Raw genomic sequence first — 11902 nt, 5'->3', positions numbered from 1 at the left:
TAAAAATCTATTCAATGTCATTTACTATGAAAAACAATCATCCTGTCTTGAGACAAGTAAACAGCAGTCTGGTACGAAAGACGGCTAACACTCTTTGTAAATAAATATGTTATCAACCCTGCAGGTAGAGCTGAACATTCTCAGTCATACAGACTAAAAAAAAACCAACAACAAAACAAACACAACTGAATCACAGCTGTAATTGTTAATGTGTATGTGCGGTTCATGAGATCCTGCATTTCCTCAGTAGGGCTAGATTGTACAGTAACATGTCCCTACATGCCTTTTGTCAGCAGAACCAGCAGTCTCACTAAGACAGGCACTTAAGGCAAGTGTTTGTTTTATTTTTCTGTAAAACACCACTAAAGGTAGTTGCCTTGTGCTTTGATACTCCACTGGAAAACACAGGACAATGGAGAAGCTTTCACAGAGCAAAGACACCTCATGTCACACAGTCATGGGGACCTTCAGACCTGTGGATGGAGGCCATGTGTATTGTGTAATTGACAATACCAAAGTTTAGCACAGACACTTGGCTTTATATTCCCATGCTTTCTCTGTAGTATGAACCTTCGGCCAAATAGATTTGCCTGTGGCTGTAACACCACTACAGACCATGGCCTTGTAAGACACTAAAGAAACTTTCTGCAACAAGGACTTGACAATGAAAGCAGTCTTCTCAGGACTGTGTCTTTTCAGATGGGCTCTCTGAAAGAGCGTCCTCGTCTCTCCGATTCTCGTAATGGCCATCTTGAATAGCTCTGTCCCGGATTATCTCAGCTGTTCGCCTCTGATTAAGAACAAGTAATGTGTTGAGCAGGTCATTTAAGCTAGCATCTCTGCCCACTTTCTCCACCCAAATTCTCAGCATTTCATGCATCCTGTCTTCAAAGTGAAGATGCTCATTGCTTTTGATCACATTGTCACTAATGTCAAGGTGACGGAAGAACCTCTTGTAGTAGGTGACCTCCATTTCCTCCTCAAAGTAAGAAAAGCATCTCCTCAAAGACTCCTCACCTGCAAACAAAAACAGAACTTCATTCAAAGACCTGGACCACAATCTGGTGTCGATGTTATTAACATTTGAAATCAGAAAGCAGACCTGGAACAGCACATTTCTGGTGTTTGTATTTTTGGATTGTTTTTTGTGTATGCACAGCTGAGTTGACTGTGTTGACTGTTGTTTGAGGACTATTGCCTCAGATTGCCCCTTGAGGGACAAATAAAGTAGGCTAGTTGATTTGAACTGAAGTGGAGTGGCATCATGAAAAAGCAAAGGCCAACTTTCATGTCTAATTAAGTTATTTCTCTGTCACATTGATCCATTTTGCATCTGAGAATCGTCATCAGGATGGGCAAGACTTTTGTGAGAGGGATGGCAAAAAGAAACAAATGAAAACAAATAAACACATTACCATTCACAGGAGTAAGTTTGGGAAATGGCTCTTCTTCCTAAAGGACAAAGAGAAGAGGCAGTCATTAATACTCAAATAAGCCAATTGTCAGTCTTTGTGAACACAACTCATCTCTTATTCAGTTACTTGGCTTGTCCAAGAGCCACATGTTCCTCACTGATCAGGCAGCTGCTCTACTGAGCTGAATCAAAACTATGTTTTTCTGCCAGACAGGTTTCTGATGATACAAACATGTACTTAGGTTTGAATGGAGAGGAAGCAGGATTTGAGTGACGCAACTCAACAGGTACAACAAGAAGCATGTGACTCATTACCTTTTCTTTGTGACAATCAAAACAACTCCTTTCACAATACTAAATAAATACACTAAAATGAAAGCAGATTTTCAAAGCTGTGTGTCTCTGGCTTTAACATTGCTCTCCATGGCTGAGAACATGACTCCAGTGGGGAGGTTTAGTTCCAAGACAGATTGAAGAGACCGGATTTGGAGAGTCACTGGTACTTCACTACAGCCACTGTGATTCTGAACAACTGAGGTCTATGAAAAAAAAGTCCAAATTCTCTGATTTCAGCTTCTTAAATATGAATATTTCTGGTTTATTTGTTCCTTTACGACAACAAACTGAATATCTCTTTGGTTTGTGGACAAAATAAGACATTTGAGGACGTCATCTTGTGGTTTGAGAAACACTGATAATTTTTCAAAATTTGTAACAATTTATTGACCAAACAAATAATCAATTAATCGTTTAAATAATCGGCAGATTAATCGATAATGAAAATAATCGTTAGTTGCAGCCCTATAAAATACAATACATTTCCAGTCAGTGTAATGTAATTAGAAATTTGTGCAGGACTCATTGTGATCCTTGCATCACATGACACAGTGAACTCAGTGGTCAACGTAGGTTTTGAAAAGTAAGAGTTTGTTACCAGGGTTCAGTGCTTCTCATCCACCCTACAGTAGAATTGTGACATTTTAAGGAAGAAGCGAACACTTTTCATGCAAATATGTCAAAAAGGACAAAAGTGAGGAAAGTGGGAGAAGCACAGTCAAACCAGTGCATCTACAAAGCCGGGTCAAGACAGCAAAGCATTACTGAAGAGAAACAAGGAGTAAGCAGGTAAGAAGGGAAGATGCAAGGATGGAGAGAAGCTGTTGCTCTCACCCTCGTGTCGGGCTGCCTGGGAATCATGGGACTGACGTGGGCAGGAGGTGCGGGGAAGGCAGGGGAGCAGGGCAGGTTGGTTAGGCTGTGCTGGGAGTTACTGGCTGAGCTGGTGAGGCTTTCACACAGCACTTTACGCTCATCCTCCGTGCTGGCTGAGGATTTAGGTCTCACCAGTGCGAAGGACTTTCGAGTTTCTCCGTTCCTCCTTTCCTTAGTAGGATGGCTATCGGTGTGATGCTGGTAAGATGAGCCGAATGTTTCAACACACAAATCACTTTTTTGAAATGGATTAAATGTGAGTAAATGATAGATAAGGAAATGAAAGATAGTAGAAGGGACTGACCTGTGCATCTTTCATCCTGTCAGGCAGATGGCTCTGAGTGCCTAGAGAAAGGACAGAGGGAGGATTATGTAACTTTAAGAAACTGTCAAAGCCATTTGACCACTGTGTGCTTTGAATTCAACTTCCTGTTTAAATCAACACAGCAAATAAACAAAAAAATAACATAAATGTGCAGCTTCTAACATTTATTGCAGCACCCTTGGCCACAACAGGCAGTGGTGTTGGAGCATGGGATTTTCACATGTCATCTCTGGAACCCAGGCGATGCTGTAGCTGTTTGTGCTGGACTGTACACAGTTTAGATCCAGCCGGGTAAACAACAGAGACTGGAACAATCATCTTCACAGGGCCGTCACGGGCAAATCCAAATGGAGAGGTATCTGACTGTATTTGCCAACAACTGAGAGCGGCCCAGTGTCAGGTTTGGTCTGGATGACGATGACGTACACCCCAGCCAGTGGTTTATTTATGTTATCTGCGTTTCATCAGACGACGCTTTGCTCTAACATCATCAGCTACTGTCGGCACATCATCTGCCATGCCACCTGCTGCTGTGGGCTCATCAGCTGGAAGGATCAGATCTGCTATTTGAAATCTTGTCAAACTCGTTTTTGCGCTCGGGGTGTCAGAAACAAACCCTGCTGTGACATCCGTTTCAGTACTTTCAATCCTAACCATTCTTTACACAGACTGTTAATTAAGTAATACTCATCTATTCACAGACAGATTAAAGGGATAGTTCAACATTTTGGCAAATTGGCCCATTGCCATAATCCCTATAGTTTTAGGAGTAGGTTTGTTACCTTTAATTGTCGGTGCAAGCTATTTTTAGGACGGCGGAGCAGAGCTGTGAGCTGCTCAGAGCTATGCTACGGAGGCTAATGGGATTTCTTGGTTTCCCTCATCAAACTCATCAAATACACAACTCCAAAATGCTCTGGTGGACAAGTTGTGACCTGCACATTCACCACGCTATGAGATAATAACAGAACATTACGACACAGAGTTGTTTTTGAGACAAATGCAGAGACTGCTTGCCAAAAAACTGCCCCCAACGGTAACTCGCTTCAGCGGTTTTGCATGAATTTACCTCAAAAACAACTCTGTCTCGTAACATTCTGTTATTATCTCATAGCGTGGTGAATGTGCAGCTCACAACTTGTCCACCAGAGTGTTGTGGAGTTGTTGGATTGTGTATTTGATGAGTTTGATGAGGGAAACCAAGAAATTCCATAAGCCTCCGTAGCGTAGCTCTGAGCAGCTCTGAGCAGCTCTGAGCAGCTGCTCCGCCGTTCTAAAAATAGCTTACACCGACAATTAAAGGTAACAAACCTACTGCTACGACTATAGGGATCATGGCAATGGGCCAATTTGCCAAAATTGCAAGTGGTCATTGTTGTGTTTTAGTCCAATCACACTCGGAGTCGGTGACAGCTATCAAACCGTTCTCAGATACAGCTAATGTTATTTCTCTAGAGGCAACAGCAACAAAGTCAGCACGCAACTTGCTTCTTTACATTTCATTAGAGTTCAAAATTATACATCAATGAGGGCAAGGCTCATGTGCATAGTGTTAAGGCTGGTAACTGTATCTACCCCTGAAACCTCTTTATCAGCTTAAGCTTCACAGGGTTAAAGGGGAGCAGAGCCTATCCAAGTGTTGAGTGGGACACCACACACTTTGGACTGGTCCACACTGAACTGCAGGGTGCACCAGAACCAAAACCAGTGTATCAAGCAGCATCTTTAAGCAGTGATGCACACATTGGCCCTCATTTATCAAACTTGCGCAGGATCTGGTGTAGATTCTGGTGTAAATATCAGTGTAAGCCAAGTGTCACGTGTGATTTACTAAAAGTGTGTACGCTGCTGATTTCGGCGTAGAACCGGCGTGGTGGTGATAAATCCGGCGGCTGAAAACAAGCTCAATTTAAATGTCACGCCCGATATGTTCCTGCTTTAGAGGCGTCGCCCTGCCCCTTTTATGACATGGAGACACAGAAGACGGCCAAGAAGAGGGACTTTACTGGCGTTACCGCGTTGAACAGGGAGAGGGCGGCAACATTAAATATCTGGACATTGATAGACTGATAGTTTTTGTGATTGATAAGCGTCATCCCGGTGGATGGAGGCTGCAGACGCACGTGTCACCGACCACGTCAGGAAACCCAGCGACCTCATGAAATGCTCCTGCAGTTTACTAAACACAAGTGACTGAGGAGAAATCATAGGCATATTACTGCTGCGAACGCGACTTTATGGCCATCAGCACCGCTGGCATGGTTCGGCTGATGGAGGGATGTGAAACACCGGCCCGATGTCCCGCTGACAGGTCCCGGTGACGGGGAAAAAAAAACAAACACTCTGCCGCGGAGATGAGCTGCACCTGGACAGGTAGCGGAGCTCTCCCCCCCGCTTGGACGTTTGTGTGTGTGATCTACAATAACAGGTCTGTCTGTCATTGACTGTTTCTGTTTACACAGCTGATTAACGAGCATCTGTCACATCGTGGTTTTTAATTCATCTCAGTTGCTCAAAATAAAAGTCGAGTTAAATTTTCAACACGGACTTGGTTGTAGCGTTTCTTTTTTTTTTTTTTGGCTACTTTTTATCTTTTTATCAATATAAACAACAACAACAACATGTGGTCCACATCGCTGCGTTATTAGACTATGGTTTAATAATCATTCTGACACAGCAGCACTCCTTCCTGCATGTTCTACGCCGGTTCCAAATGTGCGTACACCTGGTCAGAGCTGGCGTGAGATTTGTGCGTACCGTACGCTCACGCTCAGATTAATAAATGCCGATCCTTGCGGTGAATTTGGTGTACACCCATTTTTTTGGTGTACGCAAGTTTAATAAATGAGGGCCATTATGTCTCAGCTGTGGCCTGCAGTGGGACATGATTCAGAACCTTATATACAGTAACTCAGTGTCTTTGTGCTGTATGACTGGACAGTGCTTATCAACTGATGGATGTATTAGTATCTAAAAAGACATTGCAGGTGTAACTTTGTTTTATCAGACTCCCCACATACAGACATTAGAGAAAAGGATTCAATATGATGCTGAATTATAAAAAGGAGTGACTATGGTCTGCCAGAAATGAAAACCAATTGTGTGGTGCTGAAAAGTGTTATTTCATTATTGATAAACACCTTTGTCAAGTCTTGACTTTCTGATCCAGGCTGAAATTTGACTAGATCCCTTCCTAAGGTATAGAAACGCTGTCACTGTTTTTAAAACTTTACAAAAGTGTTTGATCAAACTGTTTGCCATCATGCTTTTCATTCATTTACAAAGTAACCATGGAACATGAAATTTTAATATGATTTGATGTATATTTTGGATATTATCAAGGCTTATTTTTGTTTCCCCAATCCCAACATACCTGTTACTCTGAATCTTTTCCACCACCAGCAACCTAGGACCAGGCAGAGGAGTCCAGCAACAAGTACAAGTGGCACGATCACTGCTGCACTTGCTGATATTTGGGGGGAAAATGGAGTTATGACGGTATTAATATGAACACAGCCAATTTACAGAATAAAATATACAGCAAAGAAGGCTCTACAGTCAATTAAACATCCATGCACAGCCTCAAGTAGAGCCAGGTGCTGGTAGGCAGCAGGAACAACTTTGTCTAGTTCCAGTCAATGGCTCTTGAGTCACCCACACAGTTCTTCTCTGGTATTCTAGATATTGGCAAAGTTTCGGGATGATGTATCTTTAATGTGGATGCAGATAATGAGTCATTTCTAAAGTCATGAAAATCATAATGAAATGAATGATAAGAAACTGAATGTGCGTTTCTGTGAACAGACCACAAACTGTACAAAATAAAATGAAAATCACTTGACTCTATTTGATTATGTAATTTTAGCTTACTCATTTCAAATTTGGGTTTTGACACCGAGACATATCAAAACCCAAATTTGAAATTATTTCCACCCATTACAAGCCATTTTGCAAAATCTGAGCTTTGGGGGGACAAAAAGCCTAGCCCTGTCTCTGATTTTTTTTTTTCTTTTCAGATTGCTCAACTCGGTACTGTACCTGAGAAAGAGCCAGGGTTGGGCTGGGTTTTCTTCTTGCACTCAGTGTTGGTGGTAGGGGTGCAGTTCCTCACTACCTCTTCATCTTCTTCACACCTAGTTTGGAGGTGGGCAAAAAGATTGAAGGTCAGAAATCGTTCAAATGAGTGAGGAGTTTCTCCAATTACAAAGCATGAATGAGCCAAGCCCTTTTAGTTTGAATATATTCACCTTGAACATTTCTTGCACACTTCACATGCTTCTTCAGGAACACAGAATCTCCCCAATTTGCACTGACATTGAGTATCCTGAGTGGAAATGCATGGACTTACTACTTCCTGATCTGAAAAAAAGCAAGGAAAAGATGTCTGTAAGGCCGAGTTTACTCTAAGAGCACTTCATAGAAGGCTGAATATTGATTTGTCTTCTACAGTCATTTCATTCGATAGTGTAAAAGTGTCAAGTAGAATTACCTGTCCGACACCGAGTGCACTTGAAACACAGTCCCAGCCCATTGCTGTGCTCAGTATATGTCCCGTGTTCGCATTCCTCACACTCCCCCCTCTCTTTTTCTCCGGTGCAATGAGATTTCACATGTGTACCTAACACACACACACACACAAAACACATTGGAAAAATTCCTTTACACACCATTTCATTGAGCTTTCAAATCCAACTGTCACTGGGCTAACTAATAACCTCTCATGCCATGCTCAACCTGCTTCATAGCTCCTCTGATGGATTTTTTGATTGGAGCTGATGACAGCGCTTCAGTGTGTGGACTAAATAAAGTGTTGCTCCATGTGGCTTACCAGCTGGACAGTTCAAACAGCAGATGTTGCCGTGCAGGTACTGCAGGTCGGCTGAGCAAAAAACACCCCGCCGCGTTCTGCCGCCTCCCGCGTCAAGAAGACCAGACCGTGGAAACGCCCCCGTGGGTTTGAGGTGAAAGATCAATATGCAAAAAACCTGAACAGATGACAAATAAATTAAAAAATATATATATATTTCTCTCTGACATTTATACATTTTTAATTTTTTAAGGTTCAAAGTTCAAGGTTCATTAAGTAGTGAATAAAGTCCACAACAGCAGCAGTAGAGGGGCATAGGGTTCACTTAGTTTGTCAATCTCTAAACCTCTGGAAAAAAAATAAGAGGGGGGGGGGGGGGGGGGGTAGTCCAATAATGAATACATAAAATTGTTGTAATAATGATACAACAGTATAGAAATATAAAATAAAATAAGGGGGCCAATCCATTTGTCGGGTGGGTTCATTAATCAAGAAACTTGCTGGCAGGAGTTAGTTGGTTGTAGTCCTACATGTAGTTTTAATGGATGGATTTTTAAAGCATAAATGACACTGTACATTCTTGGCTTCTCAGATGTAAATCCTGTTTTAAATCATTGTGAACTTGACTGGGATTTGGACTGAAAAATTTGAACAATTCCACTTCAATTTTGGGAAACTGAGATCCCCCCCCCCCTCTCTGATTTAACTTTTAGTGACAAAACCCACAAATAGAAGGTAGAGCTTTTGGACAAATTGACATACATCACAAATTAGTTTCCACTTTTTTTCTCCCCATCCATCCCTGTGTGTCATCTGTGTTGACACACTTTTATCTTTTAGTAGCTTGAGGTCTTTTGTAAACATATCATTTCCGCTCATGGGAGATGACTTGTTTACAATGGAATACTTCTCGTGAGTAATACCTTCAACAGAGGGAGAGTTATTTTCTCTTTGAGTTTCCTTGTTTTATTGCAACATGATGATGATGCAACACTTCACAGGACTCAACCAATGAAATGCACCTCTGATCAGGCCACATAACTAATAAGGTAAATAGCTGAGCAGGTAGGCGAGGGGATTTCCTTCAGACACACTCTGGCATTAAGATAGCACTGAGGAAATCAGTCAGGCTGATGAAAGAGCATCTGGAAAAAAAACCTGGGCACAAACAACATGTGAGCCACTACCTGAGAATTTGGAAGAAGCAACCAAATAAGGGAAATTAACAGGCCAGATTGCTTTCCACGCCCAGAATCACGAGACACACTGGCCTACATATCACAGGAGGCGGCATCTCCTAACAAGCATGGACACACCTGTGGAACACACACACACACGGCCCATGGCTGTGCACATGTAGGCATTTGACTGCCTCTGCCCTTTTAACTAATAATAAACTAATAAAAAATAATACAGTACCAGTCAAAAGTTTGGACACACCTTCTCATTCAATGGCCTTTCTTTTTTTATTACTTTCTACATTGTTGATTCATAATTCATTCAAAACTATGAAGGAAGACACATTGAGTTATATAGTAAACACAAAAGTGTTAATTAAAACAACATCTGTTTAGGATGAGCTGGACCGCAGAGTGAAGGTAAAACAGCTAAAGTGCTCAAATCAAAAGTGTGCAAAAAGCCAACCCTAACCCTCATTAAAGCACATCTAATAATAGATTCTATTTTTTGTTTACTACACAACTCCTTCTTCATAGTTTTGATGTCTTCGGTTTTAATGTCCAATAAAGAAAGAATAAAAAATAAAGAAAATATTGATTGACAAGATGCGAGGTTTCTTTTTACAAATACACACACACACACAGTAAAAAGAAAGAAAGGGAAACATGTCATTAACACCTAAATAAGTTCAGTAGGCTACACCTCAAAGGTGAAGGCAAAATTATACAACCCCCCATTGAAAAAACAAACCTTTTAATGAGGAATAGTATGGCTACATCCGACACAGACACCTATAGGCCTAAATTAAATACTTCCTCTGTATCTTTGGGAGTTGCACTTCAACTCAGCATGTTATCCACATAAGATTTGATTCAATCCTTACTTTCTGTTGTGGTTTATGTCGACACTTCCGGTTGACCAACATGCATGTGGCTATACAAAGGCAAAGTGCAGTATCTGCAACTGTACTACCTACGTTCTATTTACCCTATGATTCCATCGGAGTAAAACCAAGGCAAAAAAACATAAAATGGTCAAAATTGGTCAGAAAGACAAACTACAAAATACATTTAATTCAGTTCACCTAATCAATTATCGACATAGTTATTCATAATTTGGTTTTAAACCTTTCTCAGTTTGGCATTTTTACAGATACTGCACTTTGCCTTTGTAGGGCAGAGACAGGCCTACTGTCATAATAAAAGCTTTCATTCAGGCTCAGAATCCTCAGAGCAGCTCACTGTGGCAACATCTTTGTGTGACTGAGTCCCATTAGTTGTGACTTTTTTGATGACTATGAGGAATTTAGCAGGTGAACGTGAAGAGACATTAGGATGAAGGCGTTTGGGAAAGAACCCACACCGACTTACTGTCCCTGTGCAACAAGTGCCTACTTGAGAATAAGAAAAAGAAAAAAAAACTCAGCCCAACATGTCACTGTCCTGTACAGCTATTAAACAGAATATAACTCACACCGAACTGATGGAAAACTAAACAAACAGACAAACAAACAGCCTTCACGCGCTCGGGACAGAACGTTGTAAGTTCAGGCTGTTTTTTATTCGTTCACTTCACTATGACTCTTTAGTTTAGAAGAACTATTTAGCCTTTTAGGAGTCAGCCTACATAACAGTCTGTTGATGTCTTACTGTCACACGGTGTAGGTTGTTTTGCTCTGGTAGCGAAGTGCGTTGTAGGTGGAAGGGAAGACAGAAAAGAAAAGAAAACTTACCACACATACAAAGTTAGTCATGTTTTCGTAGAATGTGTCAAAGTCCACAGCGTTAAAGTGCGTAATCCCAAACGTTATTTACAGTAAAATGCTTCAACAGCCGCCGCTCGTGCACTCTCTAGGTTTGACGCGGCAGGTGTGTCGGCTCTGGCTCTAATGACATGCCGGTAGAGTTGGTGGGCGGAGTCTCTGTGGCTCTGCCTGTCAGGAGTGGCGCGAGGCTACTGACAGGAAGTCAACAGCAAGGGAGTAGAATTCTGTGTGAGGCGGTAGTATAGCCATTGTAGTAAACACTGACAGTGTGATAGTGGTTTTACACCGCCCTGATTCATGTGAGGAAGCAGATCACACGCTGCGGTGGCTATAGGCTTCTTGCACAACGCAGTCAAAGGGTTATAGTTCATGTCAGGTCAGCAGCGGAACCTCCTACCATGAACCTATATTGTTTGATAATGCAGATTAAAATATTAGTTGTTTATTGTTTATTGAGGATCCTCATTACGCACAAACGCCAGGCTAGTCTTCCAAGGGGTCCTTTTCAAAAAGTTCAAAAATAAAACAACAATAGCCTACACAGATCCAGTTACAACACATACACAGATACAGATACAGTTAAGCAAGGAAAGAAAAAAGAAAGTTCTCAAAATGGTTTCTTAAATGCTTTTTTACTTGGAATAGTCCTAATGTTTAAACCTGTTCCATAATGAAATGGCAGTGCTTTTCATTGAAGTTCTTGGTCATGGTAGCCTAATGCAAGTAGACCTTGAGTTGAAGCTCTGGTACTGTAGTGGTGAAGATCAGCATTATAACCAATCTGATTAAAAAGAGCTGTACGTAGGATACTTGCTCTGAATAATGTTTCAAATAAATAACAATAAACTGCTGGATAACCTATCTAACCTTAGACTACCGTATGATGTTTTAGTTGAGACAATATTTGCATTCAGTGTTCTGTGTCTCGAAGCACTGAAACGTAACATCAAACTGACAAAACACAAACAACTCATCATAGTTTTCATTGTTAGGGGGCAGGCAGCCTGAGCTGACAGGACAACAAGCATCTACATTTAAAAATAGCCCCAATACTTACAGTAAAACACTTTTGAACCCAGGGCAAATTATTAAGTCCATTGCTCTGTTTCTCTTTTTCAAAAACTGTGAAACTTTATTTAACCTTTCTCCTCTGCTCAGTTGACACCACTGCAATTGAGCAGCACCACTGAATAGCTATAC

At 41.3% G+C, this 11902-nt stretch overlaps 1 protein-coding gene across 1 annotated transcript; it reads right to left on the bottom strand.

The window, feature by feature from the left end:
* Positions 1–353: 353 nt before the first annotated feature.
* On the bottom strand, positions 354–10809 carry LOC146982124 (tumor necrosis factor receptor superfamily member 10B-like). The gene is made up of 10 exons (XM_085787641.1): positions 10670–10809; positions 7780–7936; positions 7441–7569; positions 7199–7310; positions 6990–7084; positions 6325–6417; positions 2931–2971; positions 2585–2824; positions 1416–1452; positions 354–1017 (listed from the first exon to the last, which is right to left on the bottom strand). The coding sequence occupies exons 1-10, from the start codon at positions 10688–10690 to the stop codon at positions 680–682; spliced, it is 1263 nt and encodes a 420-aa protein (XP_085643767.1). The 5' UTR covers positions 10691–10809; the 3' UTR covers positions 354–679.
* Positions 10810–11902: the final 1093 nt, after the last annotated feature.

Source organism: Trachurus japonicus, chromosome 9, assembly GCF_045865225.1.
Source record: "Trachurus japonicus isolate A0001 chromosome 9, Traja_1.0".
NCBI lineage: Eukaryota > Metazoa > Chordata > Actinopteri > Carangiformes > Carangidae > Trachurus > Trachurus japonicus.
Note: the sequence above shows the minus strand (reverse complement) of the source record. Positions and strands in the feature narration are given on the sequence as shown.

What these genes read in the sequence shown, in the direction of transcription:
- LOC146982124 (XM_085787641.1), bottom strand. Translation starts at nt 10,690, where the DNA reads ATGACTAACTTTGTATGTGTG. An exon ending in TGACTAACTTTGTATGTGTG is followed by an intron (nt 7,937 to 10,669) that starts GTAAGTTTTCTT and finishes TCATCTGTTCAG; the next exon opens with GTTTTTTGCATATTGATCTT. An exon ending in CAACCCTGGCTCTTTCTCAG is followed by an intron (nt 6,418 to 6,989) that starts GTACAGTACCGA and finishes CCCAAATATCAG; the next exon opens with CAAGTGCAGCAGTGATCGTG.